Here is a 15,537-nt window from a genome sequence, read left to right on the forward strand (position 1 = left end):
AGAGTTGCCTCCAAAAACTGCACAAAGCTGCCACTTCACATATGCAAGTATCTCTGATATTGTGATATCAGATACAAAATATTTTCATGTACCCTTTTCCTAAATTCCCACCCAGTCTTTAAACTAGCATCCTACAAAGTACTTTACCTATAAAAATCCCAATATTTGATACAATGGAAAGGCTAATTCCATGAATTAACTGTTTTGTTGTGAGCTAGAAGAAACTACACACTGACACAGTAACGCTAAAAGACAACTATGGAAAATGGCTTATCTCACACCTATTATCAAAGTGTCTTGTCTCTGAAAACACACACTGATAAATTCCACCATATGCTTGCCTTTTACAAGCATCAAATAAATTTAAAACTGTGTACAAAATATATTAAGTAAGCTCACACAATGAGGAGTTGTCTGACCAAGCCTGAAGATGGCTTTCCCTCTGAGCATCTGAACACACTTTACAGACTACATACTTTCTAACTACACCCAATCAAGGGACACCAGCATTTTCATAGATGAAGACAATGGTCTAGCAACAGAAAGTTTGAAATTCTTTAATGAAATACCCTATGGGGATTGAAAGAATCTTGAATGAGAAAAATCCTTAATGGGTGAGTGTGAGTTCCCATTGCCAAATCTTCCACACAACCACTGAGTAGGAATTAAACTCTCAGCCCTGATGAACCTTTCAGCTTTGTTAGCTTGATATATATGTGAAGTGAGTCTCTTTGGAATTAATTCAAGTACTACATGTTATATATTTATTGTCTTAGAATTTAAAAAATATTTCTAAAGCACACATTTATTTCATACTGCTATGGGTCTGTGATTTCAAATAACTGTTTAACAATACAGCATTCTATTTGTACAGAGGAGGTGACTTTAGAAATAGGACACTAGAACACATCTGTATCACCAGTCCTACAATACATTCCTCCAGACCACCTCACAGAAAATACTTCCATACAGCTGCACCAGATACTTGGGGAACAAGTGATTCAAGATCTGTGTGGAAGAAGAATCTCTTTAACACACAGCAGGAGAGTAGAGGATGCACCTGAACCTCAAGGATAATGGAATAGCTTACAGCACACATCATCTGCAACATGTAAGTAGATCAGTAACAGCGACCTTTACCAGAAGGCATATCTCAAAGTTAGATCACTGAAGAAGTAAAAACATTTTGCAGGCTTGAAGAAAATATTGCTAACATTCTTATTTTTCCTCCTACTTTCAGAAAAGTCATATTGCTTAAATTAAAGTCATAGCATCAGTTTGGCACAGAAAAAAAACCAAGCAAAATCAGAAGAAATGCCCCTTAAAAATTACACTATGACATTGTAAAAGTCCTAAGTACTACACCTTCAAAGAATGAGTGTTGTTACAGGTTGAGGAATTCACAGGGTTTTGTTTGTTTGTTTGCTTTAAAGCATGGAAAGAAAAAGGGATTTTGGGTGTTATTACACACACACACGTGTGCACAGACACAAAAGTTCTCATGTTCCTTTGCCTCCCTCCTGTACACTAAATCTAGTTATTATCACACACAACCAAAAATTAAAGAAGTATTCTCCCATCTATATAGCCTAAATCTTTCAATACAATTGGATTTTATATATATATATATATATATATATAATTGTGCAGAGCCAAGTTAATATTTGGCATAAGCATGAGAATTTGACTTAGAGATCAAAATGTGTGTGTGTAGCCATAGTAAATACTCTTCCTGATACCTCTGTAAACTTCTCTAAGAAGAAGTGAAATATATAAAGGTGATAGGCAAAGGAAAATAAAATTACATATTATTCTGAATGCATGAAGATCTTCTGGATGAGGCTGAGGAAGACTAAAATCTTTTACAGTCAAAGAAGTCCCACTGTATAATGTGTGTGATACTTAAACAGCTAATTGTTTTCAGATTATGCTTTGGTGAGAACAACTGTAATTTGTCCATTACACATAAAGAAACATATCTATGTTATTGAAATAGAACTGCTACATGTAATTAATAATGACTATGCAGCAAATAGAACACAGTATATTTCACTGTATTGTATTACCACCAAAACCCATTTCATCCTGTTATAAAGAGCACTAAAGGAAATTCTAATCTTCAGGCAGGCAACTGCATATTGAAAAGAAATACCTCCCCTCTCTCTGAAAGAATGTAAACTCCCCACTACATGCTTTCACCTTACAACACTTGGTATATTCAGTGCTTGCCTGAATGAATTGGTTCAGCTGAAAATTTCTATAAATTTAGAATAGAATATTTCAGTTGTAAGGGATTTACAACAATCACCTAGTTCCAAGTAGAGCAGAAATTGAGAAGATGGTATGGTAGAACTTCTGGTTCAAATTAAAACAGTGCTTTCACCATGCATGATAAAAAGTAGATGAGAAGAGATAAAAGCAAATCAGACAAAAAGAAGTTTCATGGGTTTTAGCTTTTTAAGCCTGGTCTTTGCAGATTACTTGGTTACTTACAAAAGTAAGTCCAGCACACTGGAGGAGCTATTCGAAGTACAAATCAGGTAATTACAGCCATACAAAATTATTTTTAGTCATGGCTTTCAGCTTGCTTCCACTTAGCAGAGAAAACCAGAAACAATTCTGACACTAAATTAAGAGGATTCACTATTGCTATGTGCACTCAAAATGTAGTGATTACGGCTACATTTTTGCAAGTCAAATTATCAGCAATGACATCCATGGCAGTCTGAATTGATATCAACTAAGGCTTCCCATTATTGGCCCTACTATTTGCTGTTGTTAATTATCACATTGCTGGAACCTAGCATCCTAACTACATATAATACATTTTAAAATAAAGAATGCACATCCTCATTCATTTTACAATTTGGTGCACTCACATAAAACTTCCTGTCTATACATAATATGCAAAACCTGAATTTAAAAAAGCTTTGACATAAAATAATTTTTATGTGTATTTTCCTATTTGTAATAAATGGTTGAAACTTATCTTGATCATTGTCCTAGTGTAGTTCAGCAGCACTTACAATTGAAAGCCACTTGTCTCTTGCTATATAATAGTTACAAAATGCAAGAGAGGAAAAGCGTATAAAAGACTTGGTGCAAAGGGCCTACACACAATACTGTGCCAAAGCATCAATATTAGAATACTTATTACTATTGACAAACTAATATTTTTACCCACTAAACCACAAAAAATTTCTTGAATAAGAGTATTTCCTGTTAAATAAGTGATCATTCATTACTCAAACTGAGACAACAGCAGACAGTTTGGAAAACAAAATAAATTCTTGATTAAATTTATTTGCTGGAGGTACTACAACCACATGTATCCACAGTGGTAGGCACTGGCCATGCACACACAACAACTTTTGGTTGTCTCCATAGTGTTCATGTTTTACTACAACATGGTTTTGAAATTCTATAAATAGTGGTATGTGTGTTAAGAGTTTAAACTAGCAGTGTACAGAATTTTGCCTAAGTGCATGTGTGGATGATTAATGATCAGTGATCTAAGAAAGATACATCATTATGCAGCATTAAAGAGATCTTTTTTATTCACACTGTTGATAAAAGTTGTTGGCCTGTATGAACTTAGCCAGCAGAAATACAGCTAGTAGAAGTGAAATTATCAGAACTACGAAGAGTTTCATGTCTAGAAATAAGTAAAAAATGCAGCATCAGAAAAAAACAAGCAACAGATACTATTACATTTGCTAAGTACATTCCCATTTGGAGTATTCCCATGTGCTGTAGTTTCACCTGCTGGTAATATCTGAAGTGAACAGGAAACAGTGGTAGGATAAACTGAAATTTAGCACATGAAAGCAAATCCACACAAGACTTGCTAGTCATTAAATGTGTTTACTATTTCATACTATTCTTTACAGTTGGCCAGTCCACCATTTCTTCACATGTTGTTGCAAAATAAATGGTTTCAGAATTTCAGTTTGCATTGTTAGCTCTGTGTTTGTATTTCAGCAACCATATTTTCCAGTCTTTACTTCATATAATATAGACTGTGAAACATTTATCTTTAGCAAAGTGTCAGTTAGGAAAAGTGTCAGTTGAGAAAGCAACACAGTTGGTAATTTAATCCTGAATATACCATGTGTAAACAAATGTGATTTCTTATTATCATCATTAAATTTCTCACTCATTAAAATGTTTTTATTTGATTGAAAACAAAAGTTCTATTTCACTGGGGTTTAAAGCACAATTTTCATGTGTTGTTTACTAGATCTGATTTCAGTATCAACTTTTGTGCCAATTAACTGAGTACACATGAACAGGCCAGCATGGCAAGTATAAAATATTTAGATACAGAATTTTAACTTTAAATTTTTACTTTACGTCCATTATTCAGTTCTGTCAAATTTTTAATAGCCTTTTAAGCTATATTTCATCATACATTATGAAAGTGAAATTAAACAGCTACAACTACAGACAAGAACTAGAAGATATTTCTTTACTTTAGACAGTTCTATAATATCCTCTGCTCCTACCTATTCATTTTACTAACCTTTACTTAGTGGTAACCACTTTGGAAAAAGCAGTGAATTTAATACAGAAATGGGTACAACTTCAGAGAAAACACCCAGCCTAGTTTTAAGAATTCTAAGACACTCATGCACCTAACTTAAATAATCCACATTGTAATGCTGCAAAATATTTCAAAAAGTTATTACGTAGCATGGAACAAAGAGTGATCACTTTAGGGTTTTCTATTTGCATAATTAAAATGAACAAGCTATGAACTCAAACTGAAATCTTATACAGGCCCTACTGAAATAATGGCCATGCAGCCATTGAATTTAAAGCATAAATATTTATGCCCTTTGTTAGGACACATTGCTGTAAACCAGCTGAAACTGAAGAATACTGAAGACTAAAATTAAATGGATATGACGTTACCACTAACAGAATTAATTTACAACCTGTGTCCTAATTAAAAGCACATGTTTTTTAATGTATCCTTTTACATTAGCAATCTTACAAAATGCAGATATGAAGTCGAACTAAGCAGACCAGACTGATGTTTAAAACGTGAAGAAAACATGAAAATGTAGTATGCATTCATGCATGGTGTGAGACAGAATTTATGCAATAGATTGCAGACAAAATGAAAAACTGGTGAAAATCCAGGGCAGAAATTGGTATAATATGTTTTCCTAGATTGTTAAGAATGAGGAGTGCGGCTACTCATTTGTATATATATATTATTCTGCCAGTCATTGTAAGCTGTGAAAATAACAACAGCCCTGATGCTGTACTTTAGCAAGAGGGGAAAAGAGAAAAAAAGAGAAGAATGCTAGGATTCAACTCAGACTAATAATAAAAATTTAAAATAAGAGATTTTTAAACAAGTCTATGTTCTTTATAAAAAAGAAGGCGAAATATAACATTTCAAACTGCTAGAAAGCCCTTCCTCAGATATCTGTCCAAACAGTAACTGAGTGTTCTAACAGATATCCCAAACTATTACCATCAAACATTTCCTGGAAAAACTATCATTTGAATAGTTTTATGACCCTTTGTGCAACTTGGAAGGTAAAATGCCTGGAGAAAAAAAGGGGGAGAAAAATAAAGCATAAAAAAGTATTTTTCTTTGATTTTTTTTTTCTTCCGTAGTAAGACTAGTGTGTAGAAGAAAAAAGTTTTACTTGTAAACTACAGCAGGCATTAATATACCACTACTATAAACAGCAAATGTAGTTTGATACTTTATGGATTTATCCTAATGTAGTTTTAATTAATGAAGGCATTATTGCCTCATTTAGAGACATACTTCAACTGGGGACAGTGAGCAGTTGTACTGCCCATGTTGTGTGCTGGTAGATATGCTGAAGTTTTCCAGTTCAAGAAATCACCTGGTATGTTAGCAGTTCCACTCAGTGAGCTTATCTTTAGAAATATTCATGGGATTACACTCAAAATATCTGTCTTTAATAAAGGTAGGTGGATGTTATTTGCCTTTTTACTGAGTAACATGTATTTCAACTCATCTCCAAAAAAAAAGTTAAAAAAGAAAATAGCTTTTCAGACATGAAGTCTGCAGTCAGAGCACGAAAGTCTAAGCTTTACTCCATGACAGTGATCACTCTTCTGGATTTGGTATTAAACAAAACACATTTTGAACATATTTTGTCCATCTGGAATGGATTAGGCAACCTCTGGGTATACCTTTACCTTTTCCACCCTTCCACCCTCACAGAGTTAAATTTTATAAACTAAATCAGAATACACATCTTCTGACTAACCAACTGAAAACTAGGAGTCAACTAATGGCATCAGAAATTAAAAATAACAGCCTTTTTATTTATTAGAAAACATTCCACTCACACAGTGTGCTTGTTAATTAGCTGCAAATCACCTGCTGGTTGACATTTGCCATGCAATAATCGGTTTTTCAAATTCACATTCTAGCTACTTCATTGTTCCATGTGAGCTCCCTCAAATCCCAGAGAGTCTATTTGATTCCTTTCAGCTACAAAATCTAGGCATAAATTTTAGATATTCAATTTACACTAACCTCCTCCCCCCAGAACTCAAAAAATTCACAGCCAGGAGTAAAAAACCTGAACATTTCTGGTCTTACTCTGTTTATCTGGGGTAGGAGAGCAAAAAAACCCACCCAACAAGTAAGTGCATATCTGTGACATAAAAGAGAATTATGTAATATGACAACTGATTTTATTAATTCTCAACTATTTCCTATTTTTCTATATTGCCTGTGCTATCCAATTTGACTTTGTACCATCATTTCACAGCCTACAGCCTCCCACAGCTCACAAAAAGAAATATAGAAAATCAATGAAAGAATTCTCCACTAAAATCTTTCTGAATGTTTTTCCACCTAGTGAACATGCAGGGCTTGCAGTCTTCAATTAACACAGAATGGTCAGAGCTGGACAGGACCTCTAGAGATCACCTAGTTCCCTCCCCTGCTAAAGCAGATCACCTAGAGCCCATTACTCAGGACTGCATCCAGGAGAGTCTTGAATATCTCCAGAGAAGGAGACTCCACAACCTCCCTGGGCAGTTTGTCCCAGCGCTCTGTCACCCTCACTTCAAAGTTGTTCCTCATATTTAAATGGAGCTTCCTATGTTGCAGCTCATTCCCATTGCTCTTTGTCCTGTCTACTGAAGAGTCTGGCTCCACGCTCCTTGCATCCACCCCTTAGATACTTATAGGCATTAATAAGGTCTCCCCTGAACCTTCGTTTCTCCAGGCTAAATGCTGGAACATGGCTCTAGACCTGTATGTATCTAAAGCAAATAATCTACACAAAGAAATGCTGTATTGCTGTAGTGGCTCACAGTTGTGATGCTGCATCTCTCAGCCACAGCTTCTCTTTTGTCAATCTTAGGGCAGCCATTCCAAAGGAAATGCTTTTGGATAGTGAAGACCCACAGAATGGTTTTGACCCAAGAGTGAGAAAGTAAGAACTGTGGTACCAGTACCATCTCTAACAAAATATAAATCCCATCAAGAGTATGTCTCTAAAAAGAAGTGTAAGGAGCACGTCATGTACAGAATCCCTAGTACAAATATTCCTATTGTGCAAAGCACTGTGCAAACAGCAAAGACCTCAATTTCCTCAATTTGTTGTAACGGACTCCTACTACATTTCTTGTCTGCGGTGTTACTTTTTCAAGTGCTTCATTTTGAATATGCAGATAGATCTTCCACTTACAACCCTCCAATTCCCTGAAAACAAAGCAGCATGGGAAATTTGTGTTAGTATTTGGAAACTGGGCTCCTCACATTTTAAACATCTGCAGAGGCAGACATTACAGGCAACATGTACATCTCAGCTTTTCAACTCCTTCTCTCTCAGAGGAGTAATATTATACATGTAGTCTCCACAACCAAGTCAAAGTTGAAAGACTGCATAAAAAACAGGGGTGAAATCTGCTTAAGGGACTAATAGCCAAGGAAGTAAGAAGCAATCAGATGAAACTGACATTAGGATTACTTCTTCAAATCTGAGCTCTTCTCATTCATGAGGGAAGAAACTACAGGATGAAGATCAGAGATGGGGCTTCATAGGAGAAGAAATGCTTCAGCTGTCCAGATTTGTTGGACAAGGCTAGGAAATTGTCATGACAGTGCCACATGAGAGTGCGTTGTACAGAAATCTTTGCAACAAGTTAAGAAGCCTAGGAAAAAAAAAAAAAGTGGAAAAGTGCCTCAGAAAAGAAGCATAACAATCTTGGATCTGCAGAAGAAAAGGAATGTGCACAGTCCTGGCTGGCCCTATCTCACTACCAAATGCCTAACTAGTACAGAACCTGGTGGGGAAACGTTAGTTGTTATTACAGCATACAAGTATATTACTAACCTATAAGCAACTGTTTTCATAAAATACATTTCCTTTCAGGACTGCTATAGGGACAATGCCACTACCAAATCATTCCTGGATACCTAAAACCCCTTAGTGTTATTAAAACAATGAAAGATATGATGGCTGTCAGCTCTACATAGGTATGCAAAATGAAAAAATAATTTTTTTGCCCCTCTCAAGTATCTACTGCAATGCCAGAAATGCTGAAGTTCTTTAGATTATGAACCACAAGATTTACAAGAGTTTAGGATTGCTGCCATAATCATATACCTTCTCCCCCCTTAGAAAAACAGGCACCACTGGCCTGCACCGGGAATGCATATCTCAGACCAACGAAAGAGTATACCTTACCCATGAGGGCACATGAATGAGGGAACAACTAACTGAAGCATTGTGAAGATAATCTTGTACATATACAGTAAACATAAACCAGTTCTGTAAAATTTCTCTCCTCCAAAGATTTGAAAAATCCATCAGCTGTGTAAAAATGTTTATGCCTCCCACTTGGACTTCAGATGTGTCGCTAGAGACACATGCTATCATGCTAACAGCAGCCATACCACACTGCTATAGTAATACACTTACCAAATTAAAAGTACAGTGGTACCTGGCAAAAATATAAGTCATACACAAGCATATTTAAAAATAGAAAAACTATACCTTCAGTGCTACTGAACATTTTTTGTGACACCAGTCTAACCTACCAATCCAGATGTATTTGTCTTTGTCAATAAAAACATCTTATTCTTTATTCAAGCAAACAAAGACTCCCCCAATAGAGCACTTCAGCTTAGTCAGGCTTTGAAATAAATTGTTGCTAAAGCAGTAAACTCAAGAGGACGTCAATCCAAGTAAAAGATTTTTAGATTTCAAGGTATTATAAGTCATTAATCTACATAAATACATCTCTAACAGCGTACCAGAGGTCTGTGAAGGGGGAAGATGCAGGTTTACAGTCTAAAAAATAAAACTTTATTGGTTTTTTGCATGGAATCACTTATCACAGAATCACAAAACCACAGATTTGCCAGAGTTGGAAGGGACCTCTAGATATCATCTAGTCCAACTCCCCTGCTGAAACAGGATCACCTAGAGCACATTACTCAGGACTCCATCCAGGCGGGTCTTGAATATTCCCAGAGAAGGTGACTCCACAGCCTCCCTGGAGAGCCTGTTCCAGTGCTTTTGTTACCCTCATAGTAAAGAAGTTTTTCCTTTTATTTAAAAGGAACTTCCTGTGTTCCAACTTGTGCTTGTTGCCCCTCATCCTGTCATTTGGAAATACTGAAAAGAATCTGGCTCCATCTTCCTTGTACCCACCCTTTAGATACTTACAGGCATTAATAAGGTCTCAGCCTTCTCTTTTTGAGGCTACACAGTCCCAGCTCTCTCACCCTTTTCTCCTAAGAGAGATGCTCCAATCTCCCAGTCATCTTTGTTGTCTTCCACTGGACTCTCTCTAGTAGAGATAGTTCCTATATGAAGAACTGTAGCAGCATTGAAGAGATCTTTATGCTTTTGTCAAGCACACTTGACTTGGTTTTCTTTTTAAAAAGCACAAAACAGACTGAGTATGTAATGCTACCACCAGGAGATGACATTTCACACAATTACTTCTGAGAAATACTACCTCTGAGCAAGGTTTCACAAGTTTCTCTGTTTAAAACATGTATCTCTAAGACCTAGTTCTGCCCCTTTAGAGATACACACACATCCCTGCATCTCAACTTCCCTCTGAAATTTCCCTCTCCACAGGCTGAGTAGTACATACCTTACTTGATCTACTGACATACCAGGAGGCAAATTACTAGCTCTGAATCTTCCCTCGAAGCAGGAAATTACTCCATTGCTGCAAAGTTTAGAGAGTCAATCACATAAGTCATTTGGAAAAAGAACTACTCAGTACCTGGAGAAAGCAAACTAACCATCTTGAACTATATGGAAACATAGGACAAGAGATCCTTGAGGGTCTTAAAGGGGGGTTTAGCGGGGGGAGTCCATTTCTAAAATGTTATCTTTTCCACAAACCCTGATACACAGTGTAACTTACAATGCAGCCCTCTGGCCCTTACCACTGTGTGAAAGGAGCACAACACATGGAATAGTTTTGTTCATAATGTATATGCTTGCAAGTTAACCAAAGTATCTCTGAGGAATTCCATCATTCCTTCTTCTCTTGTCAGATCAAAAGAAGGAAGCAACTGATTGAAATGGAAAGGAAGATGGGCTAACTTTTCATCAAAAATAAGTAACAGTATCATAGTGTGCACTGTGACCTCTGATGTTTTGTGGGTTCTAAGGTAAACTATGAAAACTATTTCTTACGGAGTTTCTAAAGAAAAAAAATGAGGCAGTAGGCTACCCATTAAGGTTAAAAAAAAATCAGCAAATAAACAAGAACTTACTTCAAAATGGCAAATGGATACTTCTGTTCTGGGGGTGGGATGCACAAAGGAGCATAAACAGAGACTCTCAAAACTTGCACTGAGTCTTAACCCAGAACTGTGCTAAAAAGTGAGATTATTGCATCCATGATGCAGGAATACATGAACCAAATGCAGACTACTTTTTGCCTACCAAAATACCTGAAATAACAGAATCCTACAGGTTTTCCTCCTGCTTTTACTAATTTGTAACATGAAAAGATTTTAAGGATTCATTAGGTTGATATGAAGTCCAAGCCACGTCATGGAAAAAAAGAAGACATTGTCTCAACAGCATTACGCTATTAATCAACTTCATAATTAAAACCTGTCTGCTTAATATTTCACTTTCACCTGCCCCCAGGAACCCCATTTGGATAATTACAGGATAATATAGTAAAGTCTGAGATAAAAACACAGTCTCCAACAGAAAAAAAATCTAGGTGAAATTTCAAAGACTGAGCAACACACAAAACCACCAGGTTTAATTGTTTTAGAACATTAATTGAGCCATAGTCTTATATTGAAATAACATTAAGCGCTTTACTTCAGACTCAGAAAATACAAACAGAAGTTCTGTAAATTAATAAAAAGTCAAAACCAGAGCAACACACACACAAGTTCTGGGTAATTGCTATTCTTGCTATACAAAGTCATCCAACATCCCAAGACTCTGTAATAAAGCCCTCTGTATTAGGCCTATTACCTACCCTGGGGTTTCCATTATAAAAAGGCATCTTAACTCTTACCAGTTTCAGGGATGCACAGGAGGTCCCCAATGAAACTGACGGAAGATGGTTCTGCTGACAACAGTAACAGCAAGTGTTTCTGCTAATTGTCATTTTTATGCCTAATGCTGCCAGACTTTTTGCTTTAGAGAAGCTAAACTAGTCCCAACAGTCAATGTAGTAAATGAGAATGCACGTTATTTTTTTACCACATTTGTGCAAATACTAATATATTTCCATCACCAGAGTTTTGCTCTCTGCATTGGGAATCAGGCTCTTACTTGGGCCAATCTGTTATCTGTCTGACTTTTTAGTATGAGCCAAGAAGTTTTCTGCAATCCCCTATCTGACTAGTAACATAAGCATTCTGCAGATTGCAGGGAGCCTGCAGGACCATGACAGAGAAGTCCCTACACCAGGAACACTGAACATGGTGTCCAAAGACCAGTGGCTTAGCAGGCATGGCAACATCTCCATGGGACTTAATAAATTAGCTTGGCATACTTCCATGTCAGTGAGGCACACCTGGTTTTAACATACAGCTAATTTAGGGTACAAAAGTCTGTCTACATTGGTCAAGCAGACACCCCTACAGAATCAGCACCCTTAATACTGGGGTCTTGTCCCAGACCAGACCATGCTACCTTTGAAGTATAACAGGGGCAAGTCAACTCTTACTAGGAAAAGCTCAAGTGCTCTCTTCATTTCCATGGATGAAGATAGTGACTCCTTTAATTAACAACTTTGTCCCACTTTTCAGGTAATGGTCACTGAAGTTGCAAACTTACTCAGCTAGGACTTGGAAATATTTTCAAATTTATCAACTACTTACTGGAAAATCTGGTTTGGATCAGCACAAAACTAGACACAATGTTGAACTGACACTTTCTTACTTTCCATAAAACAGTAATATACACAATTATCAATAATGGTTCCAATGTCAAAATCAATGAAAATGTAATTAACCTACGCAAATCAGACGGGCACCAGTCTCAAAGTTTCATGAATCTGATTTTAAAACACTATTACAGCAGCTAAATAATAACTTAATATTTTGTAGTATATACTCAAACACCTTCAGGCAGGTGAGGTTGTTAGGAGTTTGAAGCACCATAGCTATACTCTTCACTTTCAAATATAATACATTAAAACTCTAGTTCATCAGCTGAGAGACGCAAAATGGAGTAACAACAAACAAGCATGTTACCATTTCCATAATCCACTTAGAATTATTTAAAGTTAATTGATTTACATGTTTATATTAATATATCTTTACTCATTGCAACCTAAAAAGGAAAATTTCATTCTCTACATATACTGATACATTTAAAGAGTAAGAGCCAGGATAGCTAGCAGTTTCAGTAAAAGCTCGATTGATCCATTAAAATGGATTAGTGCAGTCTTAGGCATTATTTTTAGAAATTACAATTATTTTAGGAAATAAATGAATAGTAGCATTCTATCATGAAAGCATATACAACTGAACTTATAAGTTCAGCAATGTTTTATAAAGGTAAGTATTACTAGCCTGTGGATACTACACTGAGGCACTTTGTTGATTTAAAATATAGGCATGTACTTGGAATTGTAAACTTCTTAGAAAATCGGAAGCTATTTTTGTAAATCTTAACATCCGTTCTAAAATATAGTATACACCAGTCCTAAAGGAGCTCTGCAGCATACTTACATAATTACTAAACCCCTGTAATGAAGAATAAAGTAAGTCCTCAATATTTACTACTTCTTGCTGAAAACACTTTTTCATTTAAACCATTTTCATGTTCTCTGAAAACGTGCTCCTTTTGCAGTTCAGGGCCTGCAGGTCAGCCCTGACTTACGCCTTTGACTGGAACACAGAACTGCTCCTAACTACCCTGGGAACATCCTCCCAGAACAGGGAAGCCAGCAGAGAACACACAGTAACAAAAGTGATTAAAGCAGAACAGCGAAACAAAATACATAACTGTGCTTTGCAGCGCCAGAACACTAACAGGTCAAGTTACTCGGCCATAAACAGTAAAAATATAATGTAGCCAATGCAGCTTATACACACCACATATTGGGGGGCTTCAACTGACATAATCATACCACCTACAGATTACTTTTCTTCACTCACTGCCTACCAGTAAAAGCTTGATGTGTAGCACAGCTATAAAGATGTATTTAATTTCACATGTGAGAAGCCCTAGTGAAGGAATTACTTGTATACAAAAAATCTAGCATAAACAAAGGCTTTTGTGAAAAATCAATACCTTAGAATGTTACTGTATTTTACTTTGAATTTATTTATTTCTATTAGAGACTTTAACACTATTTTTTTAAACTTCTTGGACTGTAACAGCTCTCTAAATCACTCTGGCGTTTGATAATTCTAATTGTTAATATACAGTATTAATGAGCACATGTAACAATTTTATTTTAAATATGAACGTAAAAATACATGCAAGTGATTCATAATCTTTTATTTCCTCTCAAAAAAGACCCTGTTTCTTACACAAATCGAAACCAACTAAAATGACCCATCACCAGCCACTTTCACAACTTTTACGCAAAGTTCCGGAAAAGATTCATTATTTTAATCACAATTTTTAAATTTTCTGCAGTGAAAACAATTATTCTACAAGTAGGTCACATACAAAGCAGTACAGAATTTGTCCTGGAAAGCAGAAACTATAATAAAAAGATCCTAATCCAAATTAGTGCTGCTGCACCTGCTGCTGTTTAAACAAAATAGAAAAGAATAAGTAGTGTCCTTAAACAAAGGGAAACCTGATCTCCTGATAAAGTACAGTTTCCTACTCCTAACTGCAAAGGACAAACAGGAATACAATTACCAGGATTGCAAGATTACAGTGCAAGCTTTGTTGAATTTATCACAGTAATGGCAGAATAGAAGCAAACAACTGGGCACACATGCAGGCTTTGAAACTACCTATTAAAACTGTCCGTTCTCATCTTAATTAAGCATAATAAATCAAAATAGCTACAAAGCAGATTCTCATATTGCCTGAATCCGCAAGAACCTGTTTTTCAGCAAAAATACTATTACAGTAGTTGAGCTTCTGGCTTGAAATTCTTATAAAAAAACAACATATATGGTTAACAAAACATTTTCCAGTGTTTTGTTCTCCATAGTCTTGTGAATTCTTTCCAATTATAAAACTACAAAATGTTCAATAGGTTTAATCTGTTCAACTGTAATACTATGCATTGGCAATTAAGAAGCGAAAATAACAGCAGAAGCAAGTAATTTGCAGGTACTGCTTTTCTTAATCAAAGATTAACAGTCTGATATATTAAAGACAAGCCATCTATTCATTTTCCTCTACTTAAGGGTACCTATCAATTATATTACTTTACAACGAGCCTATATAAATAAGGCAAGAACAAAAAAGCTACAGAAATAAAATAAAATAAACACAATACTTATAATGACCATACCTAGTAATAAGAACCGCATTATCATGGTGGGCAATCCCATTTTCTGGAATGGTGTTTCCATCACTTTGGTGGGAGAGAATGGATTTCTGCCACTTACAGAAGCTATCGAGGGACTTGTCTGCATGGTGGTTTATCTCCAAGTTTGGCTGCAATACAACATGCATACCAGAAATGTTCCAAACAAATTACTAAGGTCAGTTGTTAAGCCTTTTGAAAACTAAAATGGGACTATAATTAGAAGCAGTGGTTTCTAGGAATAAACTCTTCCTGCCAAACTTTATCTCTGTAAAATCTGACCCAAGTTCAGCTGTGTATTACTGAGCAGGCATTCTTTCTGCTCCAACTTTAATAATTATTATGTTAATACAAAAAAAATCAGAATACCAAAATACAGATCTAAAAACAAAACTGACATCCCCAAATGTGTATTAACATTCACCTGAAGTAAGAATGGATATATTTGAGAGGATACACAAGAAATATTCCTTTGAAGTGTTTCATCTTGATTAAAGTTGTGAAAAATTACGAGATAGGCTTTGTACTCAGATGCAGCCATTTCAAGTAATAATTAAATCAAATTCATATTACACCATGAGT

General features: G+C 35.8%; 1 protein-coding gene across 1 annotated transcript in view; it reads right to left on the reverse strand.

Moving 5' to 3' along the window:
* Nucleotides 1–15,537, reverse strand: part of ADAMTS6 (ADAM metallopeptidase with thrombospondin type 1 motif 6) — a 139,909-nt gene that overhangs the window by 102,993 nt on the left and 21,379 nt on the right. Inside the window, exon 7 of the mRNA XM_051642626.1 lies at nt 14,941–15,086. Within this exon, the coding sequence (XP_051498586.1) occupies nt 14,941–15,086 (146 nt within the window). The remainder of the gene's footprint in view (nt 1–14,940; nt 15,087–15,537) is intronic.

The sequence above is a fragment of the Apus apus genome, chromosome Z (genome assembly GCF_020740795.1).
Source record: "Apus apus isolate bApuApu2 chromosome Z, bApuApu2.pri.cur, whole genome shotgun sequence".
Classification (NCBI taxonomy): Eukaryota; Metazoa; Chordata; class Aves; order Apodiformes; family Apodidae; genus Apus; species Apus apus.